The following is a 21,608-nucleotide window of genomic DNA, read 5'->3' as shown; positions in this document are numbered from 1 at the left end:
ACATAATATAACCTTCTGTTATACATCATTACAAAGAGTATTTAAAAAGGTTTTTTTTCACTCAAAAACAAGTTCAGAGATGTTCAGTATGGCCCCCTCCAGACACTCGAGCAATATCAACCCGATACTCCAACTCGTTCCACACTCTCTGTAGCATATCAGGCGTAACAGTTTGGATAGCTGCTGTTATTTCTCGTTTCAAATCATCAATGGTGGCTGGGAGAGGTGGCCGAAACACCATATCCTTAACATGCCCCCATAAGAAAAAATCGCAGGGGGTAAGATCAGGGCTTCTTGTAGGCCAGTGATGAAGTGCTCTGTCACGGGCTGCCTGGCGGCCGATCCATCGCCTCGGGTAGTTGACGTTCAGGTTTGTTGACGTTCAGGTTTATACCAACATTTAATACACCACCTATCAGGAGGTTTAACACCATACTTCGTTCGAAATGCACGCTGAACAACTGTCGTCGATTCACTTCTGCCGTACTCAATAACACAAAAAGCTTTCTATTGAGCGGTCGCCATCTTAGCATCAACTGACGCTGACGCCTAGTCAACAGCGCCTCAAGCGAACAAATGTACAACTAAATGAAACTTTATAGCTCCCTTAATTCGCCGACAGATAGTGCTTAGCTCTGCCTTTTGTCGTTGCAGAGTTTTAAATGCCTAAAGTTGTGGTATTCTTTTTGAATCACCCTGTATATATCCAATCACACGGAAATTTTCCGATAAATATTATGCTGTTAACACTTTTCTTTTATCTATCATAATTTACTTGCAAACAATAATTACTATGATTTTCCTCCCTTTTCAAATTTATAAGTGTAAATATTAACAAGCAATTTAAATTATACATTAATTAATTTCTTACATATCTAAAGTTTACAGTACTGCCGCTACTTTTAATATTTCTCTATTTATTTGTAAGAAAAGCTGTTTTTAATTGCGCGAAATGCACTTTTCGCCCTCTCATCTAAATATGTTAATAATTTCAGTGAATTGACTATCACAGCCTTCTTTATCATCGTCGGCGATCCAGTATGCCATCACCAAAAGGAGAAATTGCTTATATTTTTTTCTCTGGATTCAGGGTATTGTAAATTGTAAGAGCTGAAAAGTCCACAGTTTATTACTGGACAATTTTTTTTTCAATTTCATCGATTTCCTTACAATAGGATAGGACGAAATATACTGATCCGCATGATCAACTCCTTTCATGTGGGCATTGTATTGCTTTTCACCGCGCAGGCTTCAGTATATCCTCTCCAGTTTTTCTGTTTTTGCTCCCTGTATTTGAGACAGAAACGTCATGAATTTTTTATATCATTCTGACATCGTGCTTGTCTTTCCATACGAGAAGAAGAAGAATGCCGCCTTTACTACAGAAAATTATGATACCTTTCCTCATTCTTGATGCTTTGACTTACAGAGATTGCTGTAATAGTACCACAGACTCAGTAGAACTGCTGTTGTAAAAACTGTCCTGTAGTTACGGTGCCAGATACCAAGATAATGGCCAAGAACCGAGAGAATAGCTTGCTCCAATTCTTTCTCCAGCGTAAACCGCCATATTTCAGATACAGCGTGTGACACTCTCGAGCGCCATCTTAACAAGTGACCCACACTTTGTAATCTTTGCAGTATTGTACGTTCGAAACGTCAGGCGTCTCCATAGAATCGTCCTCTCGTCCAAAGACAACTGTTTCTTTGATTTGTAAACTGTCCTGAATTTATCGAGGAAATAATCCAGCACAAGCTGGACTCTGAAGTGACTCCCAAGCCTATTTTTCAATTTTGTGTTGTCAATAAAGGGCCTGAATCTCTAAATCAATTCAAATCTATTGCGACTTGTAGTACTGAAAGTATTGGGGTATCTATTAGAGGATCTGTTGACCAATAATCGTTCCATCTACCTTTCCTTGTTTGTCTCATTAGAAAAATTAGGCCGAGGTAGTTCTTCACGTCTAAGTTATGTAACAGGAGACCATTTGAGTTCTGATCCTTGCAAAACAGTTCAATCAGGTCGTCACCAAAGCTCAGGATAACCACGGAGGCTACAGAGACATATTGCTTTGGAAATATACTGACCACATAATGAACAGCTGAACTTGGCAACATTGCCACCTTCGTTTCTCTACAGGTCTAAAAATGTCACTGTCACTGAGATCGTCTTCAGAATCAATTAATTCATTCCTCCACACAGTCATTCAGATTTTCATTCACACTACGAACATGTGGATACCCATCGGAAAAAATCCTCCAGAAGTTCTTCAGGGTCGTTCATTCGCCATCTCTAAAAGTAGGAGGAACTTCGAGACGGAAATGGTAAATCTTTTTGTGGTGTCACCGCCAGACACCACACTTGCTAGGTGGAAGCTTTAAATCGGCCGCGGTCCATTAGTATATGTCGGACCCGCGTGTCGCCACTGTCAGTGATCGCAGACCGAGCGCCACCACACGGCAGGTCTCGAGAGACGGACTAGCACTCCCCCCAGTTGTACGGACGACTTAGCTAGCGATGCACACTGACGAAGCCTCGCTCATTTGCAGAGCAGATAGTTAGAATAGCCTTCAGCTAAGTCAATGGCTACGACCTAGCAAGGCGCCATTAGCATTACATTGCATGTATCTACAGAGTCTCACTTGTATCGTCAAGAGCGATGTACAACAATTATGGATTAAAGTTAAGTATTCCAGCAGCTACGTACTTTTCTTTATAGCATTCATTACGTATCCTGTTTCAGACCTCACGCTAGCCTGCGTGAGTTAACGCGTGCATTCGGCCTCCTCAACCAAGTAGTGTGCGTAGTGTTGGCTAACTGCTAACACTACACTTTTAAATATCACAGTACACTCACAAAGCTAAATAACCAAAAGCGACATGAAGGCAATCATGTTTTCTATAATTCCTACTGGTGTAAACTCCTAACTCGATGAAGTCTAAAGGCAGCTTATAATAAACACGAGTTATCTCGCGATCCGTCCGCTACCGATGACGCGCGCAACACGAACAAACTCGAGGTTCTTCCTCTATGTCTTAAGACCTGCTCAGCTGAAACTACAAGCTACTTTAAACAGTCAGGACTTTTTACTACGAGAACGCGTTTCAGGGCGTTAAACCTCCTCTATAATCAGTTAGACTGATGTCAGTTAATAAGAGACGTGTGTGATGTGTGTGCGACTTTGGGGTAACCTACGGCCCTGTCTGATACCAGAAAACAATAAGTTAAAACACTGATTTTTATCTGATGATGGTGGTTTAACTTTCTGAACTGCTTACTATAAATACATTGTGACTGGTTAAAGCTGCTCCGTCAACAAAGTCAAACGGTCTACAGTGACGATATCAACAAACTAGTGTCTCGTTGGGAGACATGTGTTCGTCGCCAGGGTGACTATGTTGAGAACTTAATATGTAGACATGATGTATAAAAATGTAGAATAGATTAGATTCAGTTTTCGCTCCATAGACCCAAAAGTGAGATGATTGCCGTGGGTGTGGAACATGTCAGAAAGTATAACATAAAAAAACATAGAACATTTGAATATAATAGTCATTTCCCCGACCATTTGTCCAGAGATTGTCAAAGTATGTGAGTACATTACAGTAAACTGGAACTGCTAATATTTACGGAATTAATACACTGTCAGAATGAAACATAGTTATGCACTTTTAATAAATTTTTCATACACAAAATCTCCTAATATTGACTGGTGTGACGACGTGTTTTCAACACTGAAATCTGATAGATAGTTTTACTTAAGTTAATCTAACAGTCCCTTTTAAGATATTCATCTATAGAGTAGAAGGAGTTGCCTACCAAAAAGTATTTCAAACTCTTCTTAAACTGTGCTTTATCTGAAACCAAGTTTTTAATGCTTTCCAGCAATTTATTGAAAATGTGTTTCCCTGAATACTGGACCCGTTTTCGGACCAAGGTAAGTGATTTTAGGTCTTTATGTAGATAGTTCTTATTCCTAGTATTGATATTATGTATTGAGCTATTGGTTGGAAATAGAGACATATTATTTGCAACAAATTTCATTAAGGAATAAATGTATTGAGAAGCAGTGGTTAGAATACCTAGTTCCTTAAACACATTTCTACATGATGTTCCTGAACTTACACCACAAATGAGTCTTCTTACACGCTTTTCCACTCTAAAAATATTTTCTTGGTCTGACGATTTACCCCAAAATTTGATATTTGATCCCAAATGATACAATAAAATGAAAGTAAGCAAAGTATGCAAGTGGTTTTTTTTTTTAAGGTCTCCTACATGTGACATCATTCGCATTGCAAATACAGAATTGTTCAGCGCTTCAGCAATTCTGTGGTGTGCCTTCCCCAACTGAATTTCTCATCGAGTTATAATCCCAGAAATGTAATACTGTCATCATCTTCTATCTGAGTGTCTTCGTATGTTATACACATGCTGGAAGGAAATCTATTACAGGTTCTGAATTGCATATAGTGGGTCTTTTCAAAATTTAATGACAGTGAATTAGCTTTAAATAATTTATTAATGTCAGTGAAAATTTGATTAGCAACCATTTCTAAATCTGTACTTGTCTTGCTATTTATTGCTAAGTTCGTATCATCTGAAAACATAACAAATTTACCTTCTGGCAAAGTAACAGACGAAAGTTCATTATATACACAAGAAAAATCAACGGCCGCAAGATGGAATCTTGAGAAACACCACATGTAATTAATTCCCAGTCAGATGAACACTGATTGCTTACTCCACTGTTACTTCGTAACGACACCCTTTGCTTTCTGTTAGCTAGGTGAGACTCGAACCATTTTGCTGCACTACAAGCGACACAGTAATATTCTTATTTACTTAAGAAAATGCTGTGATTCACGCAGTCAGAGGCTTTTGACAGATCACAGAAAATGCCAGTAGCTTCTACTTCGTTAGCTAAGGAGTTAAGTCAATTCTCACTGTACGTGTAAATCGCCTTCTCCATATCGGAAGTCAGATGCGTAAGAAGGTGCTTGAACACTACCTTCTAATTATTTTTGAAAAAGTCGGCCAAAGTGAAATTGGTCGATAGTTTTACGGTATCTCTTTAACCCGCTTCTTGAAAAGAGGCTTAACTTCAGCATATTTCATCCAGTATGGACATATTCCCCTTATAAGAGATTGATTACACAAATAACTTAAGACAGAACTCAAATCAAGTAACATTCTTTGATTAACTTCGTTGATACATTATCATAATCATTCGAATACTTGTATTTTAAGGATTTTATGATGGATCTTGGGGAGATGTGAGTATCATTTCCATTTTATTGAAGTTATTTTTAAAGACTGATCTCAAATACATTACAATGTTCACCGAACCTGATAACCCCAAGCTGTCAGTAACAAAAACAAGGTACTTGTTTAAGAAGTTTGCAACACTACATACACTTGTTACCAATGTCTCAGTTATTTTTACAGCTTTGTTGCCTGACGTAATTATCTTTATGTCATAATAAAGCTCCTTAGATTTCTGGATTACCTGCTTCAGTATCTTGCAATATTCTTTGTGATGCACTGCAGAGCTTTTCCTAGACAGTATATGCAGCTTGCTTTTTGTTCCACTTGATACGTTTATTCCTTGTCTAATCTATGGTTTATTTATAGACTTAAGTTTGATTTCGATTACCTTTAGGATAAAACAATTTCCAAATGAGGAAGTAACTTTATTAACGAATATTTACAGTTTTGAACATGGCTGTCACTCAACAATCGTATGCTAGTTTCAACATACTGCCAACCGGTTGCAAATAACTGTTAGGTACTTTCACCTAGGTTTCGACACCTGCTGAAGATGTCTTCATCAGAATGAAATTTTGATAAACCGTAAAATTACATTCTAATTAACGAATATTTCGTATTTTCCATTTGAGTCAGAAATACTGTAAACATCTATCCATTTCATGCCTTTGAGCAACCTCCAAAAATTCTCAATTTTTACTGATTCATTACCCTTCTGTACTCAGATTTAATAGATTTTGTATCTTGACAAGTTTCAACATTTAACGTAAGAAGCTGAATGTCATGATCAGGTAGCCCGCTTACTACTGGTTTTGTGATACGACTCTTTCCCTAGATTTCTCTACAAAGGCATTATCAATAGCGGTCTCAGATCATTTACATACCCAAATTGCAACGTTCACAGTAGGAATTCAGTTGAATGACAGTGTTATTGATTGCAATAATCGCTCACTGACAGAGCTTTTCAATAAATCCACATTAAAATCACCAGCAACCACTATTTCTTTGTTTTTTACTGTGAAATGGGACAACAGAGCCTCCAGATTTTATTATGAAGAAGTTCAAGTTTCCTGAAGGTGCTCCGTATATACTTACTATTATAAAGGACTTATTACGAAATACTATATCTATTGCACAAGCATCTAAGTGCTGCTCTGAGCAAAATTTATTAAAATCAATGCGCTTGAAATTACAGCAGTTTGTGGCAAATGTGGCAGCTCTTCCTTTCTCCATATTTTCTCTAAAGCAGTAAGAGGCTAGCTTAAATCCTGTAACATATAATATATCTATTCCAGTGGTCACATGATGTTCAGAGAGGCAGATTAAATCAACTGGTTTGTTCAATTCTAATTCTTCGACACGAATAAGCAACTCATTATCTTATCCCTCAGTCCACAGATATTCTTATGCAATGAGGATAACTGATTTTGGGCACTGGCTCAATTACTATTGGATGACCCTAATTTTTCTGTTACTTTAAGCTTCTGAACATCAGCTGTTTCAATTGGGGGCTGTTTGCACGAATTTTGTACTTTAAAATTTGTTTTCTAGCGTACTGTTTTGTCAATGTGAATATCATTTTCAATCTTCTCTGAACATATTTTGGTTCTACCCTCCCTACCCTAAAGAATCTGCTTTTCTGTCACTTGTAACCGCTGGTACTTTACCACATGTGATAGTGGCCCCCTACAGTTATTTACTATTAGCCCAGACTGTTTCCCGTTCCCTTTCCTGTTGAAGTGAAGGCCAAGTTCCTAGTGTGGTCCCACCTACTGATAAGGTCAGGAGGAAACTCGCCATTACGAAACCCCATACCTGACCCAAGCAGCCTTCCACCTCCAAATTAACTCTCCTAACAGAAGAGTTTAAATAAGACCGATCATGGCGACTCAGAACAGACACAAACCCAACATTGGTATGTGTCGTTGCTACAGCTATCTTCACCAAGTCACTCTCAACTGAATAAGAATAATTATGATCTCTGTCTATGCACTTCCCTGCCCCACCCACAATTACAACAGTGTCTTCCTTTGCGAAGTCTTTGCATAGTGAACCTACATCCTGTATCACCTGAATCAGACTTGCCCTAGGTTTTAAAAAAAAAACTTGTGACCTGTTACCGTAACATGACACTAATTCATCCTGCAACAGTTGGCCAACACAGCTTTTTCTGACTTCTTTTTACTTCTCAAACACTTTTTGAAAGTAGCTTGTCAATGGTCCTTTGATTACTTCAAAAACGGCGATTTCCGCGTCATTTTGATAGAATCATATGGACCTGAATGTGGCTTGAACTAGGATGTGTCCGGGAAAGGAAAAGGATTTCTACAGATTTTTTCGATTCTTCTTGATGAGAGCATGGCATCTGTGTAGATCAGCTACTATCGTACTTCTGAGCCATTGTTAAAAACATCTCCATACGTATCCCTGCGGGATCACAATGCAGACATAAATAACACGTAGCTGTAGCTGTATAGAGTTGACGAGTATAGTGAACGCTTGCAAAATGTTACGATTTTTTTCCGAATGATGATGATGATCGTATGGCACTGTTGGCCGGGAGGCCCCATGCGGGGAAGTGCGGCCGCCGTATTGCAAGTCCTTTTTAGTTGACGCCACTTCGGCGACTTGCGAGTCAATGAGGATGAAATGATGATGAACACACAACATCCAGTCATCACGAGGCAGAGAAAAATCCCTGACCCCGCCGGGAATCGAACCCGGGACCCCGTGCGCAGGAAGCGAGAACGCTACCTCAAGACCACGAGCTGCGGACTTTTTCCGAATAATTACGGACGATTGTTGTTGTTGTTGTTGTTGTTGTTGTGGTCTTCAGTCCTGAGACTGGTTTGATGCAGCTCTCCATGCTACTCTATCCTGTGCAAGCTTCTTCATCTCCCAGTACCTACTGCAACCTACATCCTTCTGAATCTGTTTAGTGTATTCATCTCTTGGTCTCCCTCTACGATTTTTACCCTCCACGCTGCCCTCCAATACTAAATTGGTGATCCCTTGATGCCTCAGACATTTCCTACCAACAGATCCCTTCTTCTGGTTAAGTTGTGCCACAAACGCCTCTTCTCCCCAGTCCTATTCAATACCTCCTCATTAGTTATATGGTCTACCCATCTAATCTTCAGCATTCTTCTGTAGCACCACATTTCGAAAGCTTCTATTCTCTTCTTGTCCAAACTGGTTATCGTCCATGTTTCACTTCCATACATGGCTACACTCCATACAAATACTTTCAGAAACGTCTTCCTGACACTTAAATCAATACTCGATGTTAAATTTATTTTCTTCAGAAACGCTTTCCTTGCCACTGCCAGTCTACATTTTATATCCTCTCTACTTCGACCATCATCAGTTATTTTGCTCCCCAAATAGCAAAACTCATTTACTACTTTAAGAGTCTCATTTCCTAATCTAATTCCCTCAGCATCACCCGACTTAATTCGACTACATTCCATTATCCTCGTTTTGCTTTTGTTGATGTTCGTCTTATACCCTCCTTTCATGACACTGTCCATTCCGTTCAACTGCTCTTCCAAGTCCTTCGCTGTCTCTGACAGAATTACAATGTCATTGGCGAACCTCAAAGTTTTTATTTCTTCTCTATGGATTTTAATACCTACTCTGAATTTTTCTTTTGTTTCCTTCACTGCTTGCGCAATATACAGATTGAATAACATCGGGGATAGGCTACAACCCTGTCTCACTCCCTTCCCAACCACTGCTTCCCTTTCGTGCCCCTCGACTCTTATAACTGCCATCTGGTTGCTGTACAAATTGTAAATAGCCTTTCGCTCCCTGTATTTTACCCCTGCCACCTTCAGAATTTGAAAGAGAGTATTCCAGCCAACATTGTCAAAAGCTTTCTCTAAGTCTACTAATGCTAGAAACGTAGGTTTGCCTTTCCTTAATCTAGCTTCTAAGGTAAGTCGTAGGGTCAGTTTTGCCGCACGTGTTCCAATATTTCTACGGAATCCAAACTGATCATTCCCTGAGGTCAGCTTCTACCAGTTTTTCCATTCGTCTGTAGAGAATACGCGTTAGTATTTTGCATCCGTGACTTATGAAATTGAATGTTCGGTTATTTTCACATCTGTCAGCACCTACTTTCTTTGGGATCCGAATAATTATATTCTTCTTGAAGTCTGAGGGTATTACGCCTGTCTCATACATCTTGCTTACCAGATGGTAGAGTTTTGTCAGGACTGGCTCTCCCAAGGCCGTCAGTAGTTCTAATGGAATGTTGTCTACTCCCGGGGCCTTGTTTCGACTCACGTCTTTCAGTGTTCTGTCAAACTCTTCACGCTGTATCGTATCTCCCATTTCATCTTCATCTACATCCTCTTCCATTTCCATAATATTGTCCTCAAGTACATTGCCCTTGTATAGGCCCTCTATATACTCCCTCCACCTTTCTGCTTTCCCTTCTTTGCTTAGAAAATGGCTCTGAGCACTATGGGACTCAACTGCTGTGGTCATTAGTCCCCTAGAACTTAGAACTACTTAAACCTAACTAACCTAAGAACATCACACACATCCATGCCCGAGGCAGGATTCGAACCTGCGACCGTAGCAGTCGCACGGTTTCGGACTGCGCGCCTAGAACCGCGAGACCACCGCGGCCGGCCTTTGCTTAGAACTGGGTTTCCATCTGAGCTCTTGATATTCATACAAGTGGTTCTCTTTTCTCCAAAGGTCTCTTTAATTTTCCTGTAGGCAATATCTATCTTACTCCTAGTGAGATAACCCTCTACATCCTTACATTTGTCCTCTAGCCATCCCTGCTTAGCCAGTTTGCATTTCCTGTCGATCTCGTTTTTGAGACGTTTGTATTCCTTTTTGCCTGCTTCATTTACTGCATTTTTATATTTTCTCCTTTCATCAATTAAATTCAATATTTCTTCTGTTACCCAAGGATTTCTACTAGCCCTCGTCTTTTTACCTACTAGGTCCTCTGCTGCCTTCACTACTTCATCTCTCAGAGCTACCGATTCTTCTTCTACTGTATTTCTTTCCCCCATTCTTGTCAATTGTTCCCTTATGCTCTCCCTGAAACTCTGTACAACCTCTGGTTTAGTCAGTTTATCCAGGTCCCATCTCCTTAAATTCCCACCTTTTTGCAGTTTCTTCAGTTTTAATCTACAGTTCATAACCAATAGATTGTGATCAGAGTCCAATCTGCCCCTGGAAATGTCTTACAATTTACCATTATGTAATCTATCTGAAACCCGTCAGTATCTCCAGTCTTCTTCCATGTATACAATCTTCTTTTATGATTCTTGAACCAAGTGTTAGCTATGATTAAGTTGTGCTCTGTGCAAAATTCTATCAGGCGGCTTCCTCTTTCATTTCTTACCCCCAATCCATAATCACCCACTACGTTTCCTTCTCTTCCTTTTCCTACTATCGAATTCCAGTCACCCATGACTATTAAATTTTCGTCTCGCTTCACTACCTGAATAATTTCTTTTATCTCATCATACATTTCATCAATTTCTTCGTCATCTGCAGAGCTAGTTGGCATATAAACTTGTACTACTGTAGTCGGCGAGGGCTTCGTGTCTATATCGGCCACAATAATGCGTTCACTATGCTGTTTGTAGGAGCTTACCCGCACTCCTATTTTTTATTCATTATTGAACCTACTCCTGCACTACACCTATTTGATTTTGTATTTATAACCCTGTATTCACCTGACCAAAAGTCTTGTTCCTCCTGCCACCGAACTTCACTAATTCCCACTATATCTAACTTTAACCTATCCATTTCACCTTTTAAATTTTCTAATCTACCTGCCAGCTTAAGAGATCTGACGTTCCACGCTCCGATCCGTAGAACGCCAGTGTTCTTTCTCCTGGTAACGACGTCCTCTTGAGTAGTCCCCGCCCGGAGATCCGAATGGGGGACTATTTTACTTCCGGAATATTTTACCCAAGAGGACGCCATCATCATTTAACCATACAGTAAAGCTGCATGGCCTCGAGAAAAATTACGGCCGTAGATTCCCCTTGCTTTCAGCCGTTCACAGTACCAGCACAGCAAGGCTGTTTTGGTTAGTGTTACAAGGCCAGATCAGTCAATCATCCAGACTGTTGCCCCTGCAACTACTGAAAAGGCTGCTGCCCCTCTTCAGGAACCACACGTTTGTCTGGCCTCTCAACAGATACGCCTCCGTTGTGGTTGCACCTACGGTACGGCTATCTGTATCGCTGAGGCACGGAAGCCTCCCCACCAACGGCAAGGTCTTGGGGGGGGGGGGGGGGGGGGGGGGACGATTATGCAAATTAAACTACGAGAGAGAGAGAGAGGGGATAGAAACTTCTGTCAGTATATAGCTGATACCTACTGAATATCATCAAAGGAGTCGCTGAGCTTAACGTATTCACCCGACGAACGTATCGCTGTCAATAGTCATAAATCTTTACTTTTCTAGGCACTGCAGTAAGCTTTGTAATATAATTGTTAAGACTGCCGCACATTCGACTGGTCAGGAACTGATCGAAAACTTCTCCACCCCTCGCCGGTGAAATACTGATGCCTTGGAGCTGTTCGCTGCTAACTTAAGCTGCGTTCATGGCTTCGACCTGGAAGGCTGCAAATAATTAACTCGAACCAAATTGCAGTTGTACCTTCGCTAGAATGGGTGAACAAAAAGATGGCTTAGCAGAGGCTATTATTTAACATTTTTATCGTTATTGCTATAGTTTGTGTGTCACCTCTCAGACGAAAGAAGTTTGGAGGACAGCTTACGAGGGAACCTTCTGGGAGGTGCATCGCGTAATGAGCTCCCCACTTCGCCTGCTTATAGTGTGGGTAGGCACCTATCACACTCTAAAATTGTAGGTGCCAATGCGGCCTCGTTTTTGAAACATTGCCTGTAAAGTTGCGGCAGCTCTTTATTATACAGGAAAGTTTCACTAATCTCGCAAGTGAGCGAGTAGCCGAGTGACAAGGGAGCGAGATTCCCGTCCAGGCGACCCTGGTTCAAGACCCGTCAATGCTACTTTTGTTTCCTTTTCTTTAAAATGCCTTTTTAATTTATAATTAATCATCAAAATTCCGCAAGGAATTGATCAAAAAGAATTACAAGCCTCTACAAATCAAAAGTACACATTGAATGTCAAATTTTGTCAAAATTTGTTAACTCCTGCCGCTCTTCATTGTTAGGTGGAGCACACCAAATGTTCAATATTGTCAAAATTGCACAGACTGACAAGTCGTGAACAACTTGCACTTTTTGCTCCATTTTAAAGGGTAAACGGCTGCACACTTCAAAGCCAAGCTTTCAAGTGACGAGAAACGTTTATTCGGCAGTTATAACCGTCGCTACTCACGTACACAGACAGTAGGGCCCTTTTATTCGTGGAACGGCAGGTACAAATAGGGAAACGCCAACGGTCACGGACCATAAACGGGTTTTAGGCGCGACGACGCGTCAACGATCTGACAGCTACAAAATTTTGTAGGACCCTGTCCCAACATTTGTATGACGGGTTTATGATTATTTTTAAAGAAATATTTTAACAACTTTTCTCAATTTTCAGGTAAATAGGCAAATTTATGTATGCCAACGTTTTGATTGCGGTTAGTTTCCTGTTAAAATAAAAATAAACGCAAAATATTGAAACAAAATGTGACATTCAATGTGTAATTTTGATTTATAGAGGCTTGTAATTCTTTTCAATCAATTCCTTGCAAAATTTTCATGAGTAATTATAAATTAAAACAAGCATTTGAAAAAACAAAAAGAAAACAAAAGTAGTATAGACAGGTCTCGAACCAGGGTCGCCTAGACGGGGGTCTCGCTCGCTTGCCACTTTTTTTTTTTTTTAAAGTGTGTCAAATCTAGCCTTCCTTATTTTTTGAAGTCACTAGTGAAGCAGCTCATTTAAGTTAGAAATTGCAAATACAACTCATGGAAAAATATGTAGTCAAGTCTTCAGGTATGTGCCTGAATTTTGTAATGGCTGAATGCGGAATTCGAAGAAAGGGTGACACTTTCTAGCAAATAATGTGTGCGTAATTGTTTGATCTAGGAAGAAATCGTAGGAATATGAGCGAATACCGAAAGTAAGAGCAAGTGAGACTAAAAAGAGTTGGGTGTAGGTCTGGCCGTATCGGACAGGCTGCTAGACAGTTCCCACTCTCTGACGCTATCCCTCTGCTGACCGCCACGGGGACTTTTGGCTGCTCAGTTTCCTGCCTGGCGCGGTGCACCCCTCCTTAGTTAACCTGGTCGCCCAAGACTCCTCTTAAGCGACCATATTGATGACGATCTCAGTGCGGACGCCAGATCAACACAGGATGCTGCGAAACAGTACTCCCATCCTCCGACCATCCACCACACCCGGCCTTACTCGGCTACTCGCTCACTTGCCACAATCGTGAAACTTTTCTATATATAAATAGCTACCGAAACTTTAACAGGCAATATTTCAAAAACGAGGCCGCATTGGTGTGATAGGTGCCTATTCACACTATAAGCAGGCGAAGTGGGAGCTCATAACTCGATGCACCTCCCAGAAGGTCCCCTCGTCAGAATGCAACGCTGCGCTACCTCACCCAGCCGTTTCCACAGCTCTTACAATCCCTGTCGGAGGAAACAAATAGACTACTATTTGTAATGTCTGTCTTTAACGGTCTACTACGCAAAGTCTACAGACACTGCAAGTAGTCTTTACGTGCCTACGCAAAGTCCGCGACAGTAAAAGGTAAGTGTCTTCCCCTGCAAGAGTCACAGCGTAGCGAGTGTGCAAATGCAGGACGTGGACAGACGGTTAACATGTGGAGGTTCGGGTCGGTCCTGGACGCGTGCCGGAAAGACGAAGTAGTTAAGGCGGCGACCACACGTGTAAAGAAGAAAATCAGCATTCGAGACCCGGTCCGGCTCAAATTTTCATACGTCGCCAGTAAATTGTACATGTGGAGTCTCATTTGTATTCACAATTGCGAATACATTTCTTGTAAACTGAAAGGAGCGTGCCCCAGTTCGCAGGAGTGGCAAACCGCCAGGATTTTAATCTGGTTACTTAGCCTGCATCAGACCGCGAGAGGCTTCGTCAACGTTCATGCTTGCTGGGGGGTCTCTGATTTGTTTGAATCCCAGGTGGAAGTATGCTAAAACAGCAATGAAAAATAAATTTAAGCTTAATAAAAACTGATACATTTAGAAATCGGAACTGAGCAAAACACAATGTTAAGCCGCAGTCTTCACTGATGTTACACAACGACTAACGACATAGAGAGCTTGTCATGATACCATAGGGAGGTTCACAAAACTGCGATCAAATCATAGAGAGAATGCTGAACCACAAGAAGGTCGAGGTAAAAAAGCAGAGACGTCCGTGAATCTTAGTGTGGGGTGTCGATAGTGGTTTTTTGAACACCCCTATGATGCTAGAGTCAGATCTAAGGTGGCCTACAGAGGAGGGAAGCATACAGTTTATCATGCAAATTAATTAAAGGAAATGATAATGTCACGCAACAAAAAGATCTTAATAATGGTAATTAACAGGGTGGACCAATCAAGCAAGACAATATGGGTACCACACCTCGCACATAGAGATATTAATGAGACGAGGGATCTTCTAATCTATAACAGAAACAATTGGTTACTATAACAATCACATTTATTATTGATAAAGAGAACAGATCAGTTAAAAAAAAGAATGGCGTGTGACGAGGGCCTCCCGTCGGGTAGACCGCTCGCCTGGTGCAAGTCTTACTAAGTGAGATAAATAATTGAATATTTAATACTTGTACAAGGGGTTCTAATGGATGGCTCTGAGCACTACGGGACTTAACTGCTGAGGTAATCAGTCCCCTAGAACTTAGAACTACTTAAACCTAACTAACCTAAGGACATCACACACATCCATGACCGAGGCAGGATTCGAACCTGCGACCGTAGCGGTCGCGCGGTTCCGGACTGAAGCGCCTAGAACCGCTCGTCCACACCGGCCGGTGGGGTTCTAATGGAAAACTCTAACCTTCGCATAGGCAGGTAGCTTGATAAATGCAAAGTTATATGAAAAATCCACAAATACGACTAGTGACCGTAAGCATGGTTAGTAAATTACAGGAGGAACACGGAAAAATAGGCTCAACACCAGTAAGATCGCCAAAGTACTTATTGCAAGAAACTGGCTGGTTCAATGCATTAAAACTGTGTATACCTCTCCTGAAGGGAGTGAACTAATAGCACATACCTAGAGAATCGGTGAATGCAACGGTGGCCCATCTTAGCTAGATTACTTAAATATGAAGTCAGTGGCGGTGCTGGCTGGAGGCTCTAAGTTCAGTTCTCTCCCTTTACTTAGAGCTCAATTGGCGACATCCTCCACTGCCTAGCTGCAAGTCATTACTCTTCCATCGTCTATCAGTGCGTGTACTCTTTGTGGACGCTATGAAATTTCGCTGTGTCGCTGGCCAATGGTGGCAGACATTGCGAGTTCTGTTCATTAAAGCTTATCTTAAAATGATAAACAATCTGTAATTCATTCGGCTTTTCACCATATCTCACAACTAGTGTTCTGGGTTGGGGAGGAAGGCAGGAAGTCTCTCCCTCTCCACGGTATAATTTTGAAACAGCCCTATGAGACATCCAGCATGCAGTGATAGATAAGGTAATGCGTGCTCTTCAAAATCAACAGTAAGAACCTATCAGGTCACTGAATCTGAAATTTAGACCGACATTATTTTGTGGAGTGACTCCTGAGGCAAACGGCTGTTCACACGCCAGCCTCTGGAGAGCGACAGTTGACTAGAGATTTCTTATCTTTCTAAAGCATTCCACAAACAATGCTGCTGTTTTTCCGGCAGAAAAAGCCGTCCCGTCCACCGCATGGAGTATGGGGGTGGGGGACCCAGTCTTGGACTCTGAACATTTTTATGGTTTAGCCTGTTCCTGTTAAAAAGACTCTTATCCTTCGCTAGCAAGGTCAGAGACTCTCAATTCTTCACTGTACTAAAAAGTAAATAAAAATAAGAAGTAAAAGAATAAAAGAAACAACTGGTGGTATCGAATATAGTCCGCATTTGCGAAGAAGCGTCAGAAATCGACTGCAATGATCAAGGGAATGAGCATAAAATATTCTGAAATACACTACTGGCCATTAAGATTGCTACACCACGAAGATGACGTGCTACAGACGCGAAATTTAACCGACAGGAAGAAGATGCTGTGATATGCAAATTATTAGCTTTTCAGAGCATTCACACAAGGTTGGCGCCGGTGGTGACACCTACAATGCGCTGACATGAGGAAAGTTTCCAATCGATTTCTCATACACAAACAGCAGTTGACCGGCGTTGCCTGGTGAAACGTTGTTGTGATGCCTCGTGTAGGGAGGAGAAATGCGTACCATCATGTTTCCGACTTTGATAAAAGTCGGATTGTAGCCTACCGCGATTATGGCTTATCGTATCGCGACATTGCTGCTCGCGTTGGTCAAGATCCAATGACTGTTAGCAGAATATGGAATCGGTGGGTTCAGGAGGGTAATACGGAACGCCGTGCTGGACTCAACGGCCTCGTATCACTAGCAGTCGATGGTGTACTCAACGACGAACCTGGGTGCACGAATGGCAAAACGTCATTTTTTCGGATGAATCCGGTTCTGGTTACAGCAGCATGATGGTCGCATCCGTGTTTGGCGACATCGCGGTGAACGCACATTGGAGCGTGTTTTCGTCATCGCCATACTGGCGTATCACCCGGCGTGATAGTATGGGGTGTCATTGGTTACACGTCTCAGTCACCTCTTGTTCGCATTGACGGCAATTTGATCAGTGGACGTTACATTTCAAATGTGTTACGACCCGTGGCTCTACCCTTCATTCGATCCCTGCGAAACCCTACATTTCAGCAGGATAATGCACGACCGCATGTTGCAGGTCCTGTAGGGGCTTTCTGGATACAGAAAATGTTCGACTGCTGCCCTGGCCAGCACATTCTCCAGATCTCTCACCAACTGAAAACTTCTGGTCAATGGTGGCCAAGCAACTGGCTCGTCACAATACGCCAGTCACTACTCTTGATGACTTGTGGTATCGTGTGGAAGCTGCATGGGCCACGCCATCCAAGCTCTGACTCAATGCCCAGGCGTATCAAGGCCGTTATTGCGGCCAGAGGTGGTTGTTCTGGGTACTGATTTCTCAGGATCTATGCACCCAAATTGCGTGAAAATGTAATCACGTATCAGTTATAGTAAAATATATTTGTCCAATGAATACCCGTTTATGATCTCCATTTCTTCTTGCTGTAGCAATTTTAATGGCCAGTAGTATATGTTGCATAACATTTTCAGAGACAGTTGCCCACTTTTTTGCCTTAGTCCTATACGTCAGAACGATTCCAGAAAATTGGCTACAGGCCGCCTGAGTGAGTGTGGTCCTCGCCTGTTCGCAGTGGTACTTCTACGTGCGGCAGCGCGACCGCCCCGAGGAGTGGAAGTGCCAGCCCACCAAGTTCCTGTCGCCGGAGCTGGAGCGCCACGAGATCCTCGTGGGCTCCTTCAGCCTGCTCATCACCAGCTCCTTCACGGCCACGCTCGCCTGCTACATCAGCAACGGCGGCTGGAGCAGGGTCTACTACGAGTTCGACGAATACGGCTGGACCTGGTGGTTCCTGCAGTGGGCGGTTATATTCATATACCAGGTGAGTCACAGTATAATCACAGCCGGACAGTCTCCCGAATTGCTGAATTTCCACAATTTCTAGATCTGCTCAAACGACGTACACTACCTGATCAAAATTATCCGGACACCCTTATGAACGCGTAATTGGCTGATCAAAATTATCTGGACACTTATGTAACGCGGAATTGACAACTAGGTGTCTCGAGAGGAGGACACAAGAGTATAACAAGAGGCAGGAAATAGTCTGTTTCAGTAGAGCAGCAGTAACAGCAGGTCGGTCAAGAGAGCTCCGTGACTTCGAACGTGAAGTAGTTAGATGTCACCTGGGTAACAAATCCATCAGGGACATTTCGACCTGGCCAGGTCGATTGTTGTTGACGTCGTTGTTAAGTGGAGACGCGAAGGAACAACGACAGCTAAACCAAGAAGAGGCAGACATTATATGCAGACGGATAGGGACCGTCGAGCATTGCGGAGGGCGGATGTAAGAAAATCGCATGAAACCAATGGACGGAATCACTTGTGAGTTCTAAAGTGCTACCAGCAGTTCACTTAGCACAATTTCTGAAGTCAGTGCTAAGTGCCGCTTGGGGTTATGTAAAGAGCGAGCCACTCGACCGTGGATGACTGAAAACGAGTGGTTTGTAATGGTGAATCACACTATATCGTGTGGCGATCCTACGTAAGAGTTTGGGTTTGGCGAATGCCTCGAGAACGTTATCTGCCATCATTTGAAGTGCCAACAGTGAACTACTGAGAAGGTTGTCTTACGGTCTGAGGGTGTTTTTCGTGGGTAGGATGTGGTCTCTTATCGCCTTAAGAAAATGCTAACTGCCAAGGGAAATGAATACATTTTACAGCGTTCTGTACTGCACACAGTAGAGAAACAGTTCAGAGACAATAAATGTTCGTATCAGTATGACAGTGCACCCGGTCACTAAGTAGCGACTGTGTGGCAATTTCCAAATAACTTACGGGAATGAAGCAAGGTGACGTCTCCGACAACCGCCGATATTTCGACAGGAGCGCACCCTACCATTTTCGAAACCTGCAGCAATAAAGCGCTATGCAAGGGAATTTAAAACATCGGTTATCAGAGGAATTCCGGAAAGATAAAACACACACACACACGCGGGCGCGCGCTCGGGTTCGCGCACGTACCCACACACATACGGTAAACACTGGCGCCGTCGCAAGACAAAGATGATCGACGTCAGAAGTTATCCATAAAGAAAGTAATAATCAACGGGTGAGGCAGCATATACTTTTTCCCGCTGCTTTTTGACAGCGGGGAGAGCAGGATTCTATGCTGAATTTTTTTTTTAAACAGAAAAAACACCATCTCTATTTATAAGGTTACTAGCTAACGTAATTTCAGCAGCTTCCTTAATAACACTATCCCAATAGCTGGAAATGCATACCAGAATCTCCATTCCATTGTCTTCCATAGGATGATCGGTGGCAAAACAGTGTTCTGCAAAGGCGGATTTGCTCGGCTGTTGTAAGCGTTTGTGCCGCTTGTGCTCAGTACACCGATCCTCCACGGTCCTGATAGCCTGACCAATATATGACGTGCCACAGCGGCAAGGAATACAGTAGACCCGCCTTACACAAACCAGCATTATACGTTACTCAACCTAAGAGGAAGCTCATCTTAGAAAGTGGTCGAAAAACACACTTCACATCATATTTTCGCAAAATACACTCCTGGAAATTGAAATAAGAACACCGTGAATTCATTGTCCCAGGAAGGGGAAACTTTATTGACACATTCCTGGGGTCAGATACATCACATGATCACACTGACAGAACCACAGGCACATAGACACAGGCAACAGAGCATGCACAATGTCGGCACTAGTACAGTGTATATCCACCTTTCGCAGCAATGCAGGCTGCTATTCTCCCATGGAGACGATCGTAGAGATGCTGGATGTAGTCCTGTGGAACGGCTTGCCATGCCATTTCCACCTGGCGCCTCAGTTGGACCAGCGTTCGTGCTGGACGTGCAGACCGCGTGAGACGACGCTTCATCCAGTCCCAAACATGCTCAATGGGGGACAGATCCGGAGATCGTGCTGGCCAGAGTAGTTGACTTACACCTTCTAGAGCACGTTGGGTGGCACGGGATACATGCGGACGTGCATTGTCCTGTTGGAACAGAAAGTTCCCTTGCCGGTCTAGGAATGGTAGAACGATGGGTTCGATGACGGTTTGGATGTACCGTGCACTATTCAGTGACCCCTCGACGATCACCAGTGGTGTACGGCCAGTGTAGGAGATCGCTCCCCACACCATGATGCCGGGTGTTGGCCCTGTGTGCCTCGGTCGTATGCAGTCCTGATTGTGGCGCTCACCTGCACGGCGCCAAACACGCATACGACCATCATTGGCACCAAGGCAGAAGCGACTCTCATCGCTGAAGACGACACGTCTCCATTCGTCCCTCCATTCACGCCTGTCGCGACACCACTGGAGGCGGGCTGCACGATGTTGGGGCGTGAGAGGAAGACGGCCTAACGGTGTGCGGGACCGTAGCCCAGCTTCATGGAGACGGTTGCGAATGGTCCTCGCCGATACCCCAGGAGCAACAGTGTCCCTAATTTGCTGGGAAGTGGCGGTGCGGTCCCCTACGGCACTGCGTAGGATCCTACGGTCTTGGCGTGCATCCGTGCGTCGCTGCGGTCCGGTCCCAGGTCGACGGGCACGTGCACCTTCCGCCGACCACTGGCGACAACATCGATGTACTGTGGAGACCTCACGCCCCACGTGTTGAGCAATTCGGCGGTACGTCCACCCGGCCTCCCGCATGCCCACTATACGCCCTCGCTCAAAGTCCGTCAACTGCACATACGGTTCACGTCCACGCTGTCGCGGCATGCTACCAGTGTTAAAGACTGCGATGGAGCTCCGTATGCCACGGCAAACTGGCTGACACTGACGGCGGCGGTGCACAAATGCTGCGCAGCTAGCGCCATTCGACGGCCAACACCGCGGTTCCTGGTGTGTCCGCTGTGCCGTGCGTGTGATCATTGCTTGTACAGCCCTCTCGCAGTGTCCGGAGCAAGTATGGTGGGTCTGACACACCGGTGTCAATGTGTTCTTTTTTCCATTTCCAGGAGTGTACAACCAATCCTGTTCGAAAAGCTTCTTGCGTGAGGCAAAAAGGTCGTAGACTTTGGTGCCAGCGCAGTATCATCATCAACCACGCGATACGCACAGTTGGTAGATAGCGCAACGCTCGTCTGATCAGTCTTTCACTATAACCATTCTGAAGAAAGATGACCTCGAGATGGGCTACCTCAGCTGACAAACTGTTAAAGAGTCTGAGATGACATGGGCCCTGTGAAGCAAGGTGCCAAGTACCTTCCCCCCACGTTGCACCGGATGTTGACAACTATCAGCCTGCAGATACAAGTCATTGTGTTAATATGAGTAGGCATGTCCCAACGTACCATCCACCTTCCTCCTTATCAATATGTCAAGGTAGGGAAGACAGCCCTCTTTTTCCACCTCCATCGTGAAAACAGTATTCGGGTGGATTGAATTCAGGTTTCTAAAAAGTTGTTCAAGTTCTCACTGACATGAGGCCAAAGAATAAAAGTATTGTTCACAAAGCTGGAAAAACACGCAGTTTTCAAAGCCGCCGACTCCAATGCACGTTCTTCGAAATCTTCCATAAACAAA

General features: G+C 43.2%; 1 protein-coding gene across 1 annotated transcript in view; it reads left to right on the top strand.

Moving 5' to 3' along the window:
• Positions 1-21,608, top strand: part of LOC126260481 (lathosterol oxidase-like) — a 127,358-nt gene that overhangs the window by 85,689 nt on the left and 20,061 nt on the right. Inside the window, exon 3 of the mRNA XM_049957808.1 lies at positions 17,692-17,940. Within this exon, the coding sequence (XP_049813765.1) occupies positions 17,692-17,940 (249 nt within the window). The remainder of the gene's footprint in view (positions 1-17,691; positions 17,941-21,608) is intronic.

This window comes from Schistocerca nitens, chromosome 5 (assembly GCF_023898315.1).
Source record: "Schistocerca nitens isolate TAMUIC-IGC-003100 chromosome 5, iqSchNite1.1, whole genome shotgun sequence".
Lineage (NCBI taxonomy): Eukaryota > Metazoa > Arthropoda > Insecta > Orthoptera > Acrididae > Schistocerca > Schistocerca nitens.
This window is presented reverse-complemented; position numbering and strand designations above follow the sequence as displayed.